Here is a 23898-nt window from a genome sequence, read left to right on the forward strand (position 1 = left end):
TTTGGTTTCCTAAAACCAAACAAGAGAGCAGCAGAAAAATTGGACACGGGGTAGTAGTAAGCACTGAACCCACGCCAAAGGCTCAACAGTCCTGTGCACTATCATCTGTGCTATGAGGACAACTGACACTAACTGCATCCGGCAGGGCACTGGAATTTGTGCACGCCACAATCTGATTGCTCAACTCCAATGCTAATTAACTCTGAGACAGTGCAATGTATCATTGTTTTCTTAAAAAATTATTTCTCAGTACATTCTACCCTGCAACACGCTTACAAGTTTTTCAGATTGTTTCTGATCACCTCGTGTATGTCAAATAGCTAAGCAGATGATGAAGAGACCAAATGAATGTATGATGAGATAAAGAAATTATTCACATTGTAACGAGGAAGGAAAATTTCATAGTTATGGGAACTGGAATCCATAAGTATGAAAAGGAAGAGAAAGGAAAATAGTATGAGAATATGAACTGGGGGTGGGGCAAGGGAAAGGGGGGGGGATGAAACCTGACTGGTAGAATTTTGCACAGAGAATAATTTAATAATAATAATAAAACTCAGTTTATCAACCACGAAAGAAGAGGTGAACATAATTTATTGGTTATGAACTGTACATTAAAATTGCAAAATGGTAAGAAGTGGGCCCTGGGTATGCTGAAAGCACCAGGGGTTGTTGGGAGTTTCAAAGGGAGCATTAGGCAATGATTGATTGAAGCTGGGGAAATGGATGCAATAGAACACAAATAGCTGGCTTTGAGAGATAAAATAATGACAGAATGGATGAAATAGGTGAAAAGATGAGATCTAGTACCAGGAATATAGAAATCTAAAAAAATCAGACTGTCAAAGAATGCAAAATGGCTAGAGTACAAATACACCGCCAGCCAGTGAGGCCAAGTGGTTATAGGCGCTTCAGTCTGGAACCGCGTGACCGCTATGGTCGCAGGTTTGAATCCTGTCTCGGGCATGGATGTGTGTGATGTCCTTAGGTTAGTTAGGTTTAAGTAGTTCTAATTTCTAGGGGACTGATGACCTCAGATGTTAAGTCCAATAGTGCTCTGAGCCATTTGAACCATTTGAACAAATACACCTCTATAGAATCGTGTACAACTAGGGGAAAGATAGATACTGCCAACAGGGAAATTAAAGAGGCCTTTGGAGAAAAGAGAAGCAGCTGTATGAATATCAAGAGCCCTGAGGGAAAGCCAACACTAAGCAAAGAAGGGAAAGCTGAAAGGTTGCTGTAGTACAAACACGGACTATACAAGGGAAATGAACATGAAGGGAATGTTATAGAAAGTTAAAAGTGCAATATAGACTGTTTTGGGTTTCTCCTGTCTTTCTTTCCACATGTTTTCTGCTTTATTTTCTTTGTACATTAAAAGAGTTATTATACAATAGATTCTGTAACTTTGTTTCTTTGTGTAATTCTGTTTCTGTTTATGTCATGGAGTTGCTATTAATGGAACTGCTACTTTACTTTTTTTCTGATGCTGTGTGTTTGCACATTTATTAACATGTTATTTATTTTCCACAAACCTAAGAATGTCATGATGTGTCTTTAAATGAATTTGTAAACTTATGTACTTGGAATCTTTGGAAGTTTACCAAGATGTGTGGAGATGTAGAAACATAGTGACAGATCAAAAGAGAGAAACACAAACAAAGAGTCTGGGGCAAGAATGTGGTGTGGGAGTGCAAGTGTACTATATCCATTTTAATGACTCGATGTACAGTTCTAACGAATAAGGCATGTATTATCTATGAATTACTGTCAGTCACTTGAACTGCGTACTTCAAGGAATGTTCATCCATGAAACTAGTGAAGAAATCTGCACTGTTACATAGTTTAACATCTAAGAAGCATTAGTGGAATGTTGTGTGTTTTAACACAAGGTACTTTTTAACTATATTGTTTTCATTTGTAACAAACTGGTTTTTATTTTTAACTAACTTGTGTGGAATGTGCTACATAATATCCAATAGAATGTCAACATGGTATGTGTGACACAATTGTAATGGAATGGGGAATATAACAAGTTCACACACACACACACACACACACACACACACACACACACACACACACAGAGTTATTAGTGTGTTTCTGGCAACTACAGTTGTGCGCTGCACGGGATGTGTGTTGTAGCAGTCGGTATGAAGGTAATTTCCCAACTTTGAACATAAATAACCTATAAACTGTACAAGATAGACAAAAACAAATTACACCACTAAATTCCAGAGCTCAAACGAGTGTTATTTGATGTGTCATACAACCCCCTTCCCATTAAAAAAAAAAAAAAGACTTGAATCCAAAATGGCGGATTTCAAGACGGTGGCCACAAATGACATTCACTCCAAATTTGCGGTCCCACATCGAACCTACGTTCCCATCATCACGTTTCAATTTTCCCTTTAATCTTCCAACTTATGAAGATATATCTATGCAGACAGCATTGTACCTCAAATAGTATTTTTTATTTTAAAGACTTTTGGCAATAATTTTTGTCATCTTTATGACATTTTCAACATATAAATTATGGAGATAGTTTATACGGGGCACCTTTTTGTAAGTTATTGGGTTATTTCAACTTATATGCTCCCAATTGGCATAAAAAAACTACAACGCAGACATTAGCTGTAAACAATAACCTTTATTCAGAATGTAACAGTACCTTTCCTCTTACAAAATGTCATATAAACTCTATTTCTTACAACATATGTTACATAGTTCTGCAAGGTTCGCAGGAGAGCTTCTGTAAAGTTTGGAAGGTAGGAGACGAGGTACTGGCAGAAGTAAAGCTGTGAGTACCGGGCGTGAGTCGTGCTTCGGTAGCTCAGTTGGTAGAGCACTTGCCCGCGAAAGGCAAAGGTCCCGAGTTCGAGTCTCGGTCGGGCACACAGTTTTAATCTGCCAGGAAGTTTCATATCAGCGCACACTCCGCTGCAGAGTGAAAATCTCATTCTGGTTTACATATTTCACTTCACTCTGAACATTATCTGTTTTTTCAGGTTCATCACCAGCAATTTGTAGACCAATATAGAATGGATTAGTACCTTGAAACAAATGAGTCTTAGCTTTACACTGACTTTCCAAATCAGTCCATGATTATGTTACTACTTTATTTATTATTACTGACGCATATTTATTAGAAAAAAATTTAAATTCATCCGTAATATCATAATGCTGTAGTTTTGCAAAGTTCTTGGCAGTTTCATCACGTTTCTCAGCAACGCCCATTTTACCATACTCAAACCTCACACCATCCGTTTGCGTGTACTCTGTACGCCATCTACACATACGACCGAAGTACGGCCTACTCAGATTCATCCATCGGCGTATCAAACGCCTCGGGCGTGCAGCACGCAACCTGCAGTACATCCTCATCCGAAGAAATACAAACGATTTCCTCCGGGGTTTCCACATCCGACGTGTCCGACGCATCCAGTTCCGCCTTCAAAGAATGACAATGTAAGATGTGACAATCAGCATGTACAACATTCAACCGTGAAATCAGTGCTTCGTCACCAACAGAAAATTCATTTGATACAAATATCACCAGGTCTCGATGTTTAATAACCATTCCTGGTTTATTCTTTACATTAACAGTGACAGGCCATCCTTCAACAATACGCTTCAAGGTTGACGCATATTGCCTCCACCTGGACCATTCGAATTCCTCAAAAACAATTACATTGTGCACACGTGCATCGTATCCCCCAAAGCCAAATTCTGAACAAAAGGTAGATACACATGCTGCTTTCGAGAGAGGATTTTTCAATTAATGTAGACTTGCCGATATTTGTATCACCATAAAGATATAGCTGTTTCTTACGAACCTCCGTGGACTGAAAAGCCTTGTTATACCACCGTACAACGCGACCCGCCCAGCCATTATAATTTAGATGACACTCGCTCAAAGACCTAACGATCAACCGCTTTGCCTGAAAAGAATCAAAATACTTCTCAATAAAACGAATACGTGACCAGTTGTTAACTAAAAAAGGGTCTGTATAATCGATGCTACTAGTTCGGTCAGCCCACCTACGCAACCGAACATTAAATGACAACGATGAGTCATTACAATTAGATATTGGATCACAATCATATTTAGTAATGTAAATAAGTGCCGACTTTCGACTCCTACAGTTCTGAACATCAAAAACACCATCAATACTAATAAACATAAACTCTATACCAGCCCTTACTTCATTTAACAACAGCTTCTCTTTCAGTTTTATGTAACAAAGAAGGTGCGTGAAATTACCTTGAGCAAAAGGTTCCTCTGATACACAATACTCCAATACAGACCAAACAGACAATAAAGTATTAACAAACTGCTGTTTTCCAGGCACAGACAAAGCATCGACTGTAATAAGAAAGATTTCGCTCCTCTTCTTATACCCGCGCCGACGCGAACAAGTTGCAGCAGCGTCTGGAACGTGTCCAAGCCGGTCAGGCACGTCCTGGCCTGACGGCGACCTCGAGGAGGTTACGCAATCCCTAAAATGCGGAATCTTGCCACTAGTAATACTAGGTGGCAAGCCTTCACTTTCTAATGGGGCTCCCACAGGGTTTTCACTCACAGCGGGTGACCTCGAAGTTCCGAATAGGTACGCTGGCATGCGCGACAGCGGCACTTCCCATCCGTCGTCAAATTGAGATTGTGAAGACTCGGCCCAGTTGTACAGCCGACTTTGTTAGCAATGGTTCACTGACTACATACAGTCTCACTTGCAGAGACGACAGTTTAGCACACTTGCAGAGACGACAGTTTAGCATAGCCTTCAGCTACGTCATTTGCTACGACCTAGCAAGGTGCCATGTTCAGTTACTCATCATCATCATCATCATCATCATCATTTAAGACTGATTAAGCCTTTCAGCGTTCAGTCTGGAGCATAGCCCCCCTTGTACAGTTCCTCCATGATCCCCTATTCAGTGCTAACATTGGTGCCTTTTCTGATGTTAAACCTATTACTTCAAAATCATTCTTAACCGAATCCAGGTACCTTCTCCTCGGTCTGCCCCGACTCCTCCTACCCTCTACTGCTGAATCCATGAGTCTCTTGGGTAACCTTGCTTCTCCCATGCGTGTAACATGACCCCACCATCTAAGCCTGTTCGCTCTGACTGCTACGTCTATAGAGTTCATTCCCAGTTTTTCTTTGATTTCCTCATTGTGCACACCCTCCTGCCATTGTTCCCATCTACTAGTACCTGCAATCATCCTAGCTACTTTCATATCCGTAAACCTCAACCTTGTTGATAAGGTAATCTGAATCCATCCAGCTTTCGCTCCCATACAACAAAGTTGGTCGAAAGATTGAACGGTGCACAGATACCTTAGTCTTGGTACTGACTTCCTTCTTGCAGAAGAGAGTAGATCGTAGCTGAGCGCTCACTGCATTAGCTTTGCTACACCTCGCTTCCAGTTCTCTCAGTATGTTGCCATCCTGTGAGAATATGCGTCCTAAGTACTTGAAACCGTCCACCTGTTCTAACTTTGTTCCTCCTATTTGGCACTCAATCCGTTTATATTTCTTTCCCACTGACATTACTTTCGTTTTGTAGATGCTAATCTTCATACCATAGTCCTTACATTTCTGATCTAGCTCTGAAATATTACTTTGCAAACTTTCAATCGAATCTGCCATCACAACTAAGTCATCCACATATGCAAGACTGCTTATTTTGTGTTCACATATCTTAATCTCACCCAGCCAGTCTATTGTTTTCAACATATGATCCATAAATAATATGAACAACAGTGGAGACAGGTTGCAGCCTTGTCTTACCCCTGAAACTACTCTGACCATGAACTCAATTTACCGTCAACTCTAACTGCTGCCTGACTATCCATGTAAAGACCTTTAATTGCTTGCAAAAGTTTGCCTCCTATTCCATAATCTTGTAGAACAGACAATAACTTCCTCCTAGGAACCCTGTCATATGCCTTTTCTAGATCTATAAAGCATAGATACAATTCCCTGTTCCACTCATAACACTTCTCCATTATTTGCCGTAAGCTAAAGATCTGGTCCTGACAACCTCTAAGAGGCCTAAACCCACACTGATTTTCATCCAATTGGTCCTCAACTAATACTCACACTTTCCTTTCAACAATACCTGAGAAGATTTTACCCACAACGCTGATTAAAGAGATACCTCTGTAGTTGTTACAATCTTTTCTGTTTCCATGTTTAAAGATTGGTGTGATTACTGCTTTTGTCCAGTCTGATGGAACCTGTCCCGACTCCCAGGCCATTTCAATTATCCTGTGTAGCCATTTAAGACCTGACATTCCACTGTATTTGATGAGTTCCGACTTAATTTCATGCACCCCAGCCGCTTTATTGCACTTCAATCTATTGACCATTTTTTCCACTTCCTCAAATGTGATCCTATTTCCATCATCATTCCTATCCCATTCTACCTCGAAATCTGAAACATTACTGATCGCATTTTCACTTACATTGAGCAACTCTTCAAAATATTCCCTCCATCTGCCCAAGGCATCCACAGGATTCATCAGCAGTTTTCAAAAAAATGGTTCAAATGGCTCTGAGCACTATGGGACTCAACTTCTGTGGTCATCAGTCCCCTAGAACTTAGAACTACTTAAACCTAACTAACCTAAGGACATCACACACATCCATGCCCGAGGCAGGATTCGAACCTGCGACCGTAGCAGTCCCGCGGAGCAGTTTTCCTGACCTGTCCAAAATACTTGTCATTTCCTTCTTACCTCCCTTTCGAAGACTGTTAATTACACTCCAGAATGGTTTTCCAGCAGCTTGATCCATAGTCTCCAACCTGTTTCCAAAGTCTTCCCACGATTTCTTCTTGGATGCTGCAATTATCTGTTTGGTTTTGTTTCTTTCTTCAACATAACTTTCTCTGTCTACCTGGGTTCTGGTATGTAGCCATTTTTGATACGCCTTCTTTTTCCTTTTACAGGCTGCCTTGACTGTATCATTCCACCAAGCTGTTTGCTTCATCCTACTTTTACACACTACTCTTCCAAGACATTCTTTAGCCACTTCTAGTACTGTGTCCCTGTACCTTGTCCATTCCTTTTCCAATGACTGTAATTGACTACATTCAACTAACTGGTACCTTTATGAGATCGCTGTTATGTACTTGTGCCTGATTTCCTTATCCTGAAGTTTCTCCACTCTTATCCTCCTACATATGGACCTGACCTCCTGCACTTTCGGCCTCACAATCCCAATTTCACTGCAGATTAAATAATGATCAGTGTCATCAAAGAATCCCCTGAATACACGTGTGTCCCTCACAGCCTTCCTGAATTCCTGATCTGTTATTATATAGTCAATGACAGATCTGGTTCCCCTGCCTTCCCAAGTATACCGGTGAATGTTCTTATGTTTAAAAAAGGAGTTTGTGATTACTAAGCCCATACTGGCACAGAAATCCAAGAGATGTTTCCCGTTCCTGTTGGCCTCCATATCCTCTCCAAATTTACCCATAACCTTTTCATACCCTTCTGTTCGATTTCCAATCCTGGCGTTAAAATCACCCATGAGCAGAACACTGTCCTTGTCCTTCACTCTAACAACTACATCACTGAGTGCCTCATAAAAACTAGCCATCTTATCTTGATCTGTCCCTTCACAATGCGAATATACTGACACAATCCTAATTTTCTTGCTAGACACTGTCAAATCTATCCACATCAGTTGTTCGTTTACATACCTTATTGCAACTACGCTGGGTTCCATTTCTTTCCTGATGTAAAGCCCTACGCCCCATTGTGCTATTCCTGCTTTGACTCCTGACAGGTAGACCTTGTATTCTCCCACTTCCTCTTCTTTATCACCCCTTACCCGAATGTCACTAACAGCTAAAACGTCCAGCCCCATCTTACTTGCAGCCTCTGCCAGCTCTACCTTCTTCCCAGAGTAGCCCCCATTGATATTAATAGCTCCCCATCTCATTACCATTTGTTTGCCAAGTCGTATCTTAGGAGCCCCTGGTTTGTCAGTTAGAGATGGGACTCCATCACCTCCAAAGGTCCGAGGCATTTTGCTCTGATTGTTGCCAGCATCATATTTAAAGTACCAGGGAAGCAGGTTGCTAGCCTTACTTGCCCCGAGTCCCATTGGGCTTTACCCCTAACGGCTGAGGGACTAACCGGTGGATTTGGTAGTCTTTGCCGTATGAGCACAAAGGTGACCACGACTCAGAATATGTCCGAGATGCCCAGTCTTACTCCAAAGTAACTGGTATCCCGACTGTCGGGACCACTTACTTGGCCACTCATACGTTGCCCATGGTTCATGAACTAGGACATGACTACAGGAACCCACACCATGAACCACAGTTACTAACAGGTAATATTGTGAATCACGTACAGTCAAGAGCAACGTTCATCATTAATGGATTAAAGTTAAGTATCAAACTAATTACACCCACTTTCTGAATTCTAATTCCTTGTCATGTTCCAGACCTCACATCAGTATAGTCCTTCGCTCCTCACGCCAGCCTGTGTGAGCTAAAACGCATGCATTTCAGTCTCCTCTAGTAACACGAAGTTGGCTCTTCTGCCAACACAACACTGAATCTCTTTGTTGTTGGAAGGGAATCGATTATCACCATTGATGCATCATAACTTTTTCATTATGATCCTGAAGGAAAATGACACAGAATGGTGTGGAAATCACCAGGTTCTCGAACACTAAAAAGAGGTGAAAGTTGCTCCATCTGCAGTGGAAGCGATGGTGATCACATTTTTTGACTGTCATGGAATGATTTATCAGTATGCAGTTCTCCCTCACACTTCTGTTACAGCAGCATATTATACATCAGTATTGGCTAAACTGAATAAGCACATTGCAAGAAAATGATCAGAACTTTCTTGGACTGAGTGGTAACTTCATCACAAAAATGTGTGTCCTCGTGTCACAAGTCAACTCTTGCAGTTTCTGGTTCAATTCAACATTACCTGTGTACCGCTTCTGCCTTATAGCCCTCGATCTTGCAGCCTGTGATTGTCCTCTTTTTTTTTATTCCCATCAGTAAAGTCCAAGCTTTGGGTCATTCCATTTGAGAACTCTGAACCAATGATCGAGTAAAGTGAGACTATTCTAAGGACCTGATGATGAATGGCACGCACCATCTGTTCAAGGACTGGTACAGATGCTATACAAAGTGCATTCAAGTTGGAGGGAAGTACTATGATGGCTTAATAAGCATAACATAAAAAAAGAATCAGTCCGAGTCTCTGTTGATCAGCCCTCGTAGTTGCCACAGGTTACGAAGTGGCCTTTGGATACAAGCACACTGTGCTTGGCAGCATGTTCCAACCCTATTAGTCTACTGTGCTCCCAGCTACAGTTTAGTGGTAGCCATTTACCAGACTGGGCCGAATGGCTGGCTAGACGTCACACCCACATAAATGGCTGCCCAGAAGTTACAGCAGAGCTGGTGTATGACACAAATGCTTTCACAAGTCATACTGCTCATGTTAGGGTGGGACATGTGTGTGATGGGAATCAAGTATGACAAGCTGGTTGAGTGCATAAGACAGATCTCAGTCCCTGTGTCGCTTTGATGCCTCTCTCTCTCTCCGAGCCGTAAGTCTTTCTTCCTTCGTGCCTCCCATCTCTCTCCACCTCAATTTTCTTGTCACCCACTCCACCAGATGCAACTCCTTACCCCATCAGTGTGGTGACATAGTGCTATGGCCATGATAATGTAGCTCTCTCTCTCTCTCTCTCTCTCTCTCTCTCTCTCTCTCTCTCTCTGTGTGGGGGGGGGGGGGGGCAGAGGGGGGGAAGAGGGGGTAGGCATGTGTGTATCTGTGCGCATTTTAGCCAGTCAGTCTGGAGGGAGGACATCGTCCCAGTCTTGGTTTTCCACACTATTAGAAGTCACAGTTATCTAGACTCAACCAAATCATAATGCTTTCACCATATGACTGCTCTTTATTTCCTTCTGGGTACACTAAAGCTGTTTGAGGTTCATAAGCATTTTCAAGTGATCTACAGTCATTGTTTCAAAATTATGTACATTTTATGTCCAAGTATGTGTTGTCAGTGAAAGTTAGGAACAATTGCAGTACCTGTTTAATGTAATGAACAGTAATGAGCACACATTTTGGATTCAGAGTGAAGTAAAGGAAGATGAAACTAAGGATAGTTAGCAGAATTAGAATATAGAGAAACTTAACATCAAAACTGGAAGCCAAAAATAACATGTGACAGATGAAGCAAGGAGGATGTAAAAATCAAACATGTAGATGCTAAGAGGGCATTCCTGAACAAAGAAAGTCATCTAGTATCAAACATTGAACTTTATTTGAGGCACAAATTTTCGAGAAAGCAGAATTGTATACTAATGAAACATGGACTGTGGGAAAACCGGAACAGAAGAGAATCAAAGTGTTTGAGATATGGTGCTACAGAAATATTTTGGAAGGTAGGTGGACTGATAAGATAGGGAATGAGGAGGTTATTCACATAATTAGTGAGGTGATGAATGTGTGGATAACACTGACAAGAAGAAGCGACAGGATGATGGGATGTGTATAAAGACATTGAGGAATAACTTCCATGGAGCTAGAGAGAGTCATAGAGGGTAAAAACTGTAGGAGATGGCAGAGATTGGAACATATCCAGCTATTGCTTCTATTATGACATATCAACAAAAGTACCAATTCTACAAAAATATATGGCAACTTTTGTATGTTTTTATTACTTACAGGTTCTTCCTTTGTGTGCACTGCATCATGTGGAGAAGTGATTTCTTCCTCTGACATGCCATCCTGTCCAGAAAGAACAGCAGTTACACATTGAATGTGCAACAAAGGATGCATAATGAACTAAAACGGTTATCTGTTTATGGGAGGATGCCGAAAAGTTCCTGGCATTGTTGCCCTACAGTTGAAATAAAACAACAATTGGCAGTTCATTTGGAAGTTTGTAATCTTAACATGTAACAGTGTAAATATCAGGTGTTCATTATTGATACAATGTGTACTGTTGCAGCTGATAATCAAGATGGCAAGGTCACAAGCAAGTTTCTTGTCATGGGAGTCATGAGCTGTCATGAAGTTTTCGTTTCTGAAGTTCACAAAGGACATTCACACTGAGATGTCACAAATACTGGTTCCTATAGCACTGCAAAAACTTTGACATCTAGTTTCAAGACTGACCACAGAACACAAGCCCAACAGTGGTTGCCCTCAAACTTCACCAGACATTGCAACATCGGATGCTGTCCTGTCCTTGAGATGATCCTTCAGGACCTACAAATATCTACCAGAAAGATAGCCAAGATGCTGGACATCTCCTGGGAGCATGTTTTCATTATCACCACAATCCTAGACACGTGCAAGCTTCCAGTGAAATGGGTACTAAATCGTATTTGAACTGTGATCAGTGGAAGGAACACAGTGAGACACTGAAAGTCATTTTGAAGCTATAGAGACCTTTTTGGCAAGGTTAGTGACTGAGGATGAAACCTGGCTTGACATTTGTGACTCTGAAACCAAGGAACAATTATAAGAATGGTGTTACATTGGGTCCCTATGACTGGAGAAGTTTCACACTCAGTAATTGGCCAAAAAAATGATAATGTCTGTTTTACAGGACAAAGATGGAATTGTGTTGGTGGACTATTTACCTCGGGGACCTACTATAATTGGACACTATCACACTAATCTGGTGGATCAGTTGAGGGAAGCAGTTAAGAATAAATGCCAAGGGAAGTTTACCAAAGGGATCCTTTTGTTGCATGACAACATCGTGGCTGCCCTGGACTTGCAACTTGTCAACCATCCTCCCTATGTGCCAGACCTAACCCCTTTGGACTACAATCTGTTTCTAAAGCTTGAAGAAACACCTGAAGAGTAACTATCTTCAGGACAGTGAAGATGTTGAAGAGGCTGCTGAGTGCTGGTTTCGTGACTGAACACGACTTATTTGCATGGACTAGAAAAGCTGCAACAACAATGTTCCACAGGGAGAATATATTGAATAAATGAGTATCATAATGCTCATAAATGAAGGATAATGCTGATACATAGTGAAACAGCACTCTGGTGGGCAGTTTGCGGGTTTAAATCACCTCGGAGTACAACCATAAGGTGCATGTTCACAGACAAGTCCAGGTATAGTCTGAACACTGATTCTTGACGGGTTTTCATCTGGCTTGAATCAGGAACCAGATACCAACCCCTTAATGTCCTTGAAAGGGACCTGTATGGAGGTCGTGGTTTGATGGTGTGGGGTGGGATTATGATTGGTGCACGAACACCCCTGAATGTCTTTGACAGAGGAACTGTAACAGGTCACGTGTATCGGGATGCCATTTTGCACCAGTATGTCTGCCTTTTCAGGAGTGCAGTGGGTCCCACCTTCCTCCTCATGGATGATAATGTATGGCCCCATGCAGCTGCCATCGTGGAGGAGTACCTTGAAACGGAAGACATCAGGTGAATAGAGTGGCCTGCCTGTTCTCCAGACCTAAGTCCCATTGAGCACATCTGGGATGCTCTCAGTCGACGTATTGCTGCACTTCTTCAAACCCCTAGGACACTTCAGGAGCTCCGACAGGCACTGGTGCAAGAATGGGAGGCTATACCCCAGCAGCTGCTCGACCACCTGATCCAGAGTATGCCAACTCGTTGTGCAGCCTGTGTACGTGTGCATGGTGATCATATCCCATATTGATATCAGGGTACAGGCACAGGAAACAGTGGCGTTTTGTAGCACATATGTTTCAGGTTTTCTCAACTTATCACCAATACTGTGGACTTACAGATCTGTGTCATTTGTGTTCCCAATGTGCTTATGCTATTAGTGCTAGTTTTGTGTAGTGCCACGTTGTGTGGCACCAAATTCTGCAATTATCCTTGATTTATGAGCATGAGTGTATTTCCACTAGCTACAAATGAAGTTACGCTTTCCTCATAGTAGAAATGCTGGGAATACTAACATTGAACTACTTGTTGCAGACTTCAGTTCAAAGACTAGTTTAATGCACCTCATGCACTAGTGTGTCCTGTACGAGTCTCTATGCCTCTGTACAGTTACTATAGTCTACATCCACTTGAACCTGTTTACTGTAGCCAAGCCTTGGTCTCCACCTACAATTTTTCCGAATACCCGTACTATCCTTCATTGCCACATTAACTGATCCTTGATGCCTCAGGCTGTGTCCTATCAACTGATCCCTTTATTTAGTTTAGTATGCAGAAAAAATGATGTCAATGGATTTAGTGCACTACAAATTTTTAACTCCTCTTGTCACTCTTACCTGCCTAGTTTAGGGCCCCCACAGTTACATAACGTACACCTAGCGGGTATGGAGATTCTGGTTCCACCTTCAATGCACTCTTAATCTCTTCAGTAAATCTGTTGTGTCCCAGGGCTTTATTTAGTTCAGATTTTTCTGACTTATTACACATCTGTGAGGATCATCTCACTTAGGACCTGTGGAATGAACATTAACATATCTCTTTTTTTAAATGTCTGTTACATATTTTTTGTACTATGACATTGTGAGCATCCTGTAAACTCAATTGTCACAAATAATGGTTATTTTTTTGGTAATTTTTTGCTGAGTTAATTCTTTCTTCTGACTGTAAGATTGATGACAACTGACAGTCGCATAGCACAGTTAGTTATGTGGTGCAGAGTGAGAGAAGATTACCACTGCTTGAGACAGTGTTTGGGGCTGATCTTTGGTGTTGTCATAAATTAGTAGTAGTGGTAGCAATTTGTAGTTTTAAGTTTCATTTGTAAGTAGAGAGATTGCAGTTGGCTGAAATGTTGCTGCTCAACATGTGTGTTGGGGCACACTGTACTGCTGATTATGGTACATATGAGACGATTAGTATTAGATAAATTAGTTGCTACAGCAAGAACAAACATAATTTTTGGAACATGGTTCTATAAAAGGTGACATGTGAGACACTGCGGAGTACAGGTTGTACGTAATACTGAACACATTGACTGAACAAAAGTAATTCAGGTTACAGAATAGGTTGGGCTCTCATTTGCGATAACTTAAATAATACTGTTTCTTTGGTGGCTCACCAGAGCACACTGGGGAGCACCAGGATATCTGAAATCACATGCATCATGAGTGAAGGTATTCACTTCTCCCTTACAGGGGATTGGAAAACCATATACGTAAATAAAAACACTAGGTACATAAAGATACATGGTACAGAAAAATGCACGGTAGAGAAAAAAGAGACACTGGTACTGAAAAAGCACTGGTACCATGAAAAAAGCACTGATTCCACAACCACTGAGGTTACGAGTCACGGAAAACACCAATGACAGCGCTGACGTCCATTTTATTGCTAGATGATGCTGTAGCATGTGGCGGGGTGTCACCAGCGTGTAAGGAAGTAAGTGATGAGGGGTCAGGTTGGCATGTGATCCCCACTCTCCACCTAATCTCACCGTCTTGTGAGAGGCCACAGAGCAAAACAAAGAACTGCATCTCCACAGTGATGTCCTCATCGAGGTCAGTGGTCGGTACCAGGGCATCAGCGGGGGCATGTGATACGACAGCTGCACAGGACCCAGCAACGGAGGTAGCTGCGGCTGTAGCATCACGTGCAGGGGGAGCTGCACCAGTGACGACAGTCGAAGAGGGGGGACACGTGTAGGAACTCCAGACAGCAATCTGCCAGGCAAGGACCCTCACTATCGTGCAAACCCGACCACCTGCGTCTAGGAACAGGTATCGATGGCGGTGGAGACAGTGGGCCCTCCAGACGGTACAAACTCAAAATGTGGTCTAAAGCAGCTTCAGGCGACTTCCCAGATACGTATTTCCTCCTCCAAGTTTTAAATACCCGAATCGTGCGACTGTCCTCACCATTAGATTCAGGAAGAAACGAGTGAACTGTGAGATGGTGAACACCACTAAACATACAAAAACATGCAAATTCTCAAGAAACAAACTGTGGGCCATTATCAGTAACAATGGTACACAGAAGTCCCTCAATTGCAAAAGTTTTAGACAGGGCCTAAACAGTGGTCACCACAGATCTGGATGGACAACATGCCATGTAGGGAAACTTGTAATAGGTGGCCACTACAGTGAGCCAATAATGATTTGGGAAGGGCCTAGCAAAATTGATGTGTAGATGCTCCCACGAGCACTATGGTGTCAGCCAGGGGAAAAAGACACCTGTGGGGCCACCTATTTCTGAACGCAGTGAGTGCAATGCCTGGTCAATACACATACTGGCAGGCCAAAGCTTTGGTGCGAGTACATTACAGAGTAAGGAAGTGGGAACCACGACTTGAAGACTTGAAGCAGAGGCGGGGGGAGGGGGGGGGGGGGCAGCGTCCTCCATAGCTACAAAAGAACCCCATCAAATGAAGATAAGTGGTGTGAGAGGGAGAAGGAATTATGCAAGGGATCCGAGGCATGGCCCATGGGTTTTTCTGGCCAACTGTGCTGCACGAAAGAGAGGATATGACCGAGTACAGGATCTGCGGCAATGGTCGATGCTATCATGGCACTAGTGACGGAAAAACCATCGACTGTGTTCTGGTTCTCAGTGTCTAAATAGAAAGATATCAACTCATCCTGATCGAACGCTGGGTCCAACCTGATCACAAGGCGAGATAAGGCACTGTTGTTGGTGTGTGGCACTGTTGGATGGTAATGGATCTGATAATGATAACGGGAGAGGAAGGGAGCGCACCACTGCAAATGATACACTGTCTTGTCCAGTATTAAAGCTAAAGGGTTAAAAAGAACAACCAGTGGCTTGTGGTTCATGATTAAATACAACTTGGAACCATACAAGAGGATGTGAAATTTGTTGAGGGTGAACACCATCACTAAAGCTTCCTTTTCAATCTGAGAATACCACTGCTGAGCAGGAGTTAAAGTCTTAGAAGTGTAAGCAATGGGTCATTCAGACCTGTCCTCTTATATGTGCACCAACATTGCGCCAAGGGTGCTGAGCGGCACCTGTAGCCAACACAACATTCTGATCTGGCTAAAAAGTGGCCAGATATGGGGTGGAGTGAAGCTTAGATTTAAGCAAAGTAAACAGTCGGTTACCAGCTGGGGACCATAAAAAAAAGGACACATTTTTCCACAAAAGTGCATGCAGGTGCTCAGCAACAGTGGATGCATCCAGCAAGAACTAATGGTAGTATGTACTTTACCTAAACTGACAGCTGAAAATATATTGTCGAGGTAATTGAGGGGTTGAATGAGCAACTTCCAATATCCCCCTCCCCCCATGCAGCAATCTGATTGCCTACAACCTGTGACACTTCAAACAAGTGTGCTATATTGAGCTCATCCGTATGTGTCTGATTCTCACACTGAACTGCTTTCTCACGGACTTCCCTATTCACAGCCAGATGAATAATAACATTGTGCGCCATGTGATCAGTATATGATGGTAACTAGTGACAAATTTACGATGGCTCAACCATTTTAATTCTGCAGCCCAGGCTTTGTAAGATTGGTTTGGACGTTTCTGAAACTGTCATAGCGAGACACTGAGAGAAGCTTTCACATTTCATCAAATGGATAACAACTGATGAATGCATGCTGAAAGCCAGGCAAGAAAGAAAGACCTGCACCTGTTTGCATTGACGATGTGAAAAACCTGGAAATGTTGGCATAATCGTGTCTCTTAGGAGTTCCAATGTTCAGCTGACTCATCATATGCTGGAAGGGGTGACAGTTGAACTGACAGAAGAATACCTTGCCGCGAATATGCAGATGCCACTTGATTGAGAGAAGTGGCTGGAGCCTGCAGCTGTTCTGTAAAAGCTTGCTGCTGGGCAATGATATGTTGGAGTATTTCTTCCACTGAGACTTTGTCGGTTGATGGAGCACTGACACTACTGAACTAACATGTGGAGAAAACATAGCCGTCTCTCATCGCCAAGTTTGCTATAGCAAGAACAAACACGATTTATGGAACATAGCACTTTATAGAACAACATACACGACACAAATGAAGTATGGGTTGTATGTAGCACTGAACACATTGATTGAACAACAGTAATTCAGTTTACAGAATAGGTGGAGCATTCATTTGTGATTGCTTAAATAATTTCTTTGGCAGCTGACCAGAGTATGCCAGGGAGCCGAGCCAGGTGGCCTCTATAAGCAGGCCTGTGAACTGTATGGCTGCACAATCTCTGAAATGGCACATGTCACAAGTGAAGGTACATCACTAGTCATCTCAGAAAATTTGGCTGAGTTACACTTTCAGTGCGGAAAGATTTATTGGAAGTTCTGGCACACAGGTAATAGACATTATGTAGCCTGTTATTTGGTGTTCATGTAACAAATGTAAATTGTCTACATCACTGTCCAATACTAATTAAAATTATTTTGTAATGATATTAAATCAGAACATAGACTTTGACCTATTGTATAATAAAGGACCAAATACAATGGACTAGGAGATGAGGATTAACAAGACACGACCATTCTGATAGGAATGTAAGAACATGTTCTACTGTCTTCAGGGTCTCCCCACTATGGATCTTTGGAACAAAAAATATATCTAATTAAAGACCTCAGTTGCTTTTCAACACTACACATATAATGTGTGATAACATTAACAGAAATGACAAACAGTTATCACCACAATGTGGTACATCATGTTAAGTTCTAGTATACCATTTAAGTGATACATCACAGCACAGTAAGAGCATTAACTTACTAATCACAATGCACTGTGAGTACAATAGCGTTGCAAGCAACTGAAGCTGATTTTTTACTGCCATCCTAATGACGGCCTGAAGTGATTTTGGGAAAACATGCAGTGTTTGAGACTAGTTTACGGAGGATAGGGAATGGTGGAGATGGAGTGTGGGGGGGGGGGGGGGGAGGGCAGGGGGGAAGTAGGATGGATGTGGCCTCATCACGGGAAATGTTGAAGCACACAACAGAAGTGACTTAGGGAAAAATGGAAAATGCAGATCTGGATGCTCAGACAAATTGAATCTCAATTTATTAAGTTGCATTTTAGAAATTTTCCACGCTGTAGCAAAGGAAAGTAGCCGACAAATTGTTTGGTGGTCACAGTCAAGTGCTAATAGTGTTCAACTGTCACTCACTTTGTTAAACTTTTAATTTGGCGTCGCTCAGGTCTCTTTTACCGATCTTTTCAATCAGTATCTGGGCAATGTAATTACGCAAACTGCATAATTTTGAGATTGGTCACTGGCCTCTAAACAATGCCGTCGGTCAATGTTCTTATCAGTCTGATGGCAATCTGATGCTAGTTGGCGGAATATAATTTCATTATCAACAAGAAAAAATTTTCTATGCACCATTTCTGAAGCTTTATCACTAGCAAGAGTGATAAATATAATATTATTTAACTCTTTAAATATCAGTAATATTATAATCCCTGGTTTACGAGAAAGAAATTTCAGCACCTGGTTTTAAGGCAAGCAAAACCTGCATCACAGTATACAGAAATGTTACTGGAATACATAGACTATACTTGCTGATTACATGAAAGTCTACAAATCTGCAGTGGTTTCAGGGACTACAAAAAACTGCTTGTCAACTACAAGTATCAAAAGAATTCGTAGATGGATACAAGCATTTTTACAGAATGGTATGACACTGTATTTATTTCTGAAGTCAAAAAGCATCAACATACAACTGGTGGTCCTTAGCAATGTTTTGTTTTTGATCGATAACACCCCAAGTCTTCCCTCAAACCTTTCAATGAAAAGAGAAAATGGCAATTTTAAGGTTGGTCTTTTTACTTTTTTTCCCTCCTAACATTATTTCAGTCCTCCAACAGATGGATCAGGCAATCATTGAAATTTTCAGTTTGTATTATAGAAATGCATTTCCGCGTGTGGTTCAGATTGGGGAAGAAAGTCAAAAAGCAATTGAGGATGTGTACACTGAAATTAACTTGAGGAACACTGCGTACCATGGCAGCAGAAGATGGGGTTACTGTGGAGGACACCACCATAGCAAATAATTGCAATAAGCTCCTCCTATCATATGAGATTATCACCACAAGTGAAGACCCACCAAACAGCCAATTTGTTTCACAACTGCCTGGGATGATTAAAAAATCTTCAGGATTTGAAGACTGTGACCACAAAAACATTCAAGACTGGATGGAATGTGATGCTGGTGACCCTGGTTATCAGTTACTGAGGGTATGAAGTCATTGTTAGTGACATTGAAGACCAACAGCCTTGCAACAACAAAGAACAACCTAGCGACAACCGTGTTGTAAAAGGACCATTCTGTGGTGTCACCGCCAGACACCACACTTGCTAGGTGGTAGCTTAAATCGGCCGCGGTCCATTAGTACGTGTCGGACCCGCGTGTCGCCACTGTCAGTACTTGCAGACCTAGCGCCACCACATGGCAGGTCTAGAAAGGCGGACTAGCACTCGCCTCAGTTGTACGACGACTTTGCTAGCGACTACACTGACGAAGCCTTGCTCTCATTTGCCGAGAGACAGTTAGAATAGCCTTCAGCTAAGTCCATGACTACGACCTAGCAAGGCGCCATTAGCCTTACAGTGATTGTAATTAACCGTATCTGGAGATAGTCTCATTTGTATCGTCAATAGCGATGTACCACAAGGATGAATTAAAGTTAAGTATTCAAGGAGCTGCATACTTTTCTTATAGCATTAATTAAGTATCCTGTTCCAGAACTCACGCCAGCCGGCGTGTGTGTACGCGTGCCTTTCGGCTACCTCAAAGTGGCGTGGCTGTTTTGCTACGCCACAACAGATTGGCGACGAGTCTCAAAAGAGGCTTTCGCGTTCGTATTGCTCTGATTTGATTTGTTTGTGTCATGGCTTCGCCACAATCTCCAGATGTACTGTCCGAATTTTATCGCTTGCAGAATCAGCAGACGCAGGCGTTATTGGATGCCCTGGGACAGCTCGTCCAGGGTCAACGTGCGCTGCAAAACGATGCGGCGGCCGCCGCTTCATCGCTACCGCAGCCACAACATGCAGTTGCACCGCAGTTTCGCCAGTTTGACCATAACTTTATTCCGCGTGCCTCTTCCATTTCAGCTCCGCTTCATCGCTTACGCCGCAAGGGTGTTCCGTTCGTCTGGTCGACGGAATGCGAACGCGCCTTTCGCCAATTGAAATCGGCGTTGCTTTCAAATACTTGCCTTACGCCATTCGATCCCCAGAAACCCCTTTTGTTGATGGTAGATGCATCGGATTTCGGGATCGGTGCTGTGCTTGTGCACAAAAATGGTTCGCATGATCGCCCTATAGCCTTTGCGTCCAAATTGCTCTCGTCAGCGCAAAGAAATTATTCCCAGATAGAGAAAGAAGCTTTGGCTCTCGTGTTTGGTGTTACAAAGTTTCACGATTTCTTGTATGGTCGTCACTTTACCATCATCACAGACCACAAACCTTTGACATCGCTTTTTCATCCGAACAAGACTGTACCTCCACGTACAGCGCAGAAATTCATTCGCTGGTCTATTTTCCTCTCGCAGTACCACTACGATATCTTGTACCGGTCCACTGCTCAGCACGGAAACGCCGATGCGTTGTCCCGTTTGCCTGTTGCTGAGGATAAAGCATTCGATTCTTCCGAACTTGCTTGCATGTTCATTGATGCGGAAACTGATGACGTGGTCGAATCGTTTCCGATTGATTTTCGTCGTGTAGCTACAGCCACAGCTGCTGACCCTGTCCTTGCTCCAGTTTTGCGTTTTGGTGCTACGCAATGGCCCTTGTCGAAGTCGCGGATCGAGGATCCGATGGTTCGCCGATTTTTTGCTCACAAGGAGCGACTTTTTGTACAACGTGGTGTTTTGTTGTTGCGTTCTGATAATGATCAGTCTAGGGTCGTGGTCCCACGTTCGTTACAGTCCTCTGTCTTAAAGCTTCTCCACCAAGGACATTGGGGTATGGTGCATACGAAACAACTTGCTCGTCAGCACTGTACTTGGTTCGGAATCGATGCTGCAATTACGAATATGTGCTCTTCTTGCATGGCGTGTGCCGAACAACAATCCGCACCGCCGCGGAAATTCTTTGCATGGCCAAAAGCCACTTCCCCTTGGCAACGCTTACACATAGATTTTGCTGGTCCATTCTGGAATGCTCGATGGTTGGTTGTTGTCGATTCCTTCAGTAATTTTCCTTTTGTTGTCCGGATGTCTTCCACGACGTCTTCTGCCACCATCCAAGCGTTGTCTGCTATCTTTTGCATTGAAGGTCTTCCACAGACTATTGTTTCAGACAATGGCCCACAATTCATGTCCGCAGAATTTCAGTCATTCTGCAATGCCAATGGTATTCACCATCTGACGTCCGCGCCGTTTTCGCCTCAGTCAAACGGTGCCGCTGAACGATTGGTCCGGACTTTTAAGTCACAGATGTTGAAGTTGAAAGAGTCGCATTCTCGGGAGGACGCGTTGTTGCTCTTTTCGTCTTCGTATCGCTCTCAGCCCCGCGATGGTCGCTCGCCGGCTGAGTTGCTTCACGGTCGTCCTCATCGAACCTTGATGTCTTTGCTGCATCCGCCGCATCAGGTTCCTGTGCAGCGGCAGACTCCTGCTTTTGCTCCAGGCGACGTGGTATTCTATCGCAACTATCGCGGTTCACGGCGTTGGCTCGCAGGGCGCATTCTTTGCTGCCTCGGCCGCGCGATGTATTTGGTTTTGGGGGCCTCTGGTGAGGTGCGTCGGCATCTCAATCAGCTGCGCCTCTGTCGTCGCCTGGGTTCTGCCGCTCCCCGTCTGCTTTCAGCGACGGAGCCGTCCGGTCAGCGCCCTTGGGACCCATCTACTGGCTCGCCTCATCCCCAGGTGTTACCGACGATGCCTTCCATTCTGCCCCATGGCGTCGCGCCGCCGCCACAGCCGCCGCCGGCGCAGCCCGCAGAGGACGCTTCGCTGCAGCCGCCAACCGCCTCCCTGGGTCACGCGCCGCCAATCGCTTCCCGTGACCAGCTGTCGTCCGCCCTGGACCACTTGCCCTCTCCGGACCCCATGGCGTCATCGCGCGTCGGATACCCCGACGCAATGGAGGTCGACACTTCGGCCCCTCCTGTCTCATTACGGGCGCATACGCCGCATGTTGACGTGCACCCTGGAGTAGGTTTCCAGGCGTTTCCTAGCTCTCCTCGGACCGAATGGCCGGGTGCGGGTGGCACAGCCTCGCCTGTTGTTAGGCTCCCCACCTCATCGCCTACGTCAACATGGGGCCCTTCCCACGGCGGGCGGAAGCCTTATAACACGACCGTTCGCCGATTTGCGGGGGAGGAATGTGGTGTCACCGCCAGACACCACACTTGCTAGGTGGTAGCTTAAATCGGCCGCGGTCCATTAGTACGTGTCGGACCCGCGTGTCGCCACTGTCAGTACTTGCAGACCTAGCGCCACCACATGGCAGGTCTAGAAAGGCGGACTAGCACTCGCCTCAGTTGTACGACGACTTTGCTAGCGACTACACTGACGAAGCCTTGCTCTCATTTGCCGAGAGACAGTTAGAATAGCCTTCAGCTAAGTCCATGACTACGACCTACCAAGGCGCCATTAGCCTTACAGTGATTGTAATTAACCGTATCTGGAGATAGTCTCATTTGTATCGTCAATAGCGATGTACCACAAGGATGAATTAAAGTTAAGTATTCAAGGAGCTGCATACTTTTCTTATAGCATTAATTAAGTATCCTGTTCCAGAACTCACGCCAGCCGGCGTGTGTGTACGCGTGCCTTTCGGCTACCTCAAAGTGGCGTGGCTGTTTTGCTACGCCACAACACATTCAACGACGAAGCTTTTAACAGCCTTGAGATGGCTATTAAGAAGTTTGAAAAACAAGAAGAGTGAGATGTTGTCCAGTTGCTGTCTTTAATAAGATGTGCTGATTTATAAGCAAAGAAGCGTGTCTCAGCTCTGACACTAAAGTCAATTTTGTAATTCTTTTCATAAACTGTAGGGCTACTTTAACATTAAATGACTAATTGATGTAAGGTACGTACAGAATTTACAATACATATAAAATATATCCAGTTTTGTGTTTACCACATATATCTGTTTCTCTGTTTCATTTTGTTCTCTTGATAGTGGCACATTTTCTCCACAAGGATTGGTTATCCAATAAATCAGTCATCTGAACACCTCCAGTCCCAAATTGTTTTGGATAATGGATGCTCTCCTGTACTTGTATATTGGGATAGATAAGAAAATTTTATCCCAAAATATTTTCCTCTTGCTGTGCAATAATTGGCTAAAAATTTGTACTGATACCTGGAAGCATTTGTAAGATGCAAGGGATGTTATGAATAGTTCACTCTTGCTGTATTGTTTACGCATGTAGACAGAAGTGAGTGCTACAAATAATTAATTTCCTCGAGAGTGGACATGTCCTCCCAAGTTTAAAGAAAAAAAGTATGTGTTAGCTACATGTCATATGCAGTAATGTATAATCAACATTGCATCAAATGTAAACTTATAGTGACTCCTATTTTTCATTGCAAACTATTCAAATTTGGTGTGTGGGTTACTTAATTTTCATGTGTCACCCTAACTATGACTATTAACAAAAAGATAAGCAGTTCACTATCAAACTGACGAATGAGGCTATGATTTACCACATATTTTCTTTAAAACCAGAGTACTAGTGAAAAGCAACCAGTGTACTAGAGATATCCTATTCATTGCAATGCTGCTTCACCTCAACTGGCAGATTAACAAGTGTGTGCTGTGTCCACCAGCAGATGCATGTAATTGCACTTAGCCGTGTGGGCGGTTAGCATGCAGACTGCCAGCTTTCTTTGTGCTCTCACGCTACATTGCATTACACCTCTGATACGGGTGGAAAAATGGTATCAGAAGTAGTCATAGAAATAATTATTGGCACAAGCTTGCTAAATGTTTTAGCTATTTACAAAGGATTTGG

The 23898-nt window shown here is 43.2% G+C and overlaps 1 protein-coding gene across 1 annotated transcript in view; it reads right to left on the reverse strand.

Moving 5' to 3' along the window:
* Positions 1 to 23898, reverse strand: part of LOC126106679 (uncharacterized) — a 99197-nt gene that overhangs the window by 26066 nt on the left and 49233 nt on the right. Inside the window, exon 5 of the mRNA XM_049913047.1 lies at positions 10727 to 10789. Coding sequence (XP_049769004.1) covers positions 10727 to 10789 — 63 coding nt within the window. The remainder of the gene's footprint in view (positions 1 to 10726; positions 10790 to 23898) is intronic.

This window comes from Schistocerca cancellata, chromosome 10 (assembly GCF_023864275.1).
Source record: "Schistocerca cancellata isolate TAMUIC-IGC-003103 chromosome 10, iqSchCanc2.1, whole genome shotgun sequence".
Lineage (NCBI taxonomy): Eukaryota > Metazoa > Arthropoda > Insecta > Orthoptera > Acrididae > Schistocerca > Schistocerca cancellata.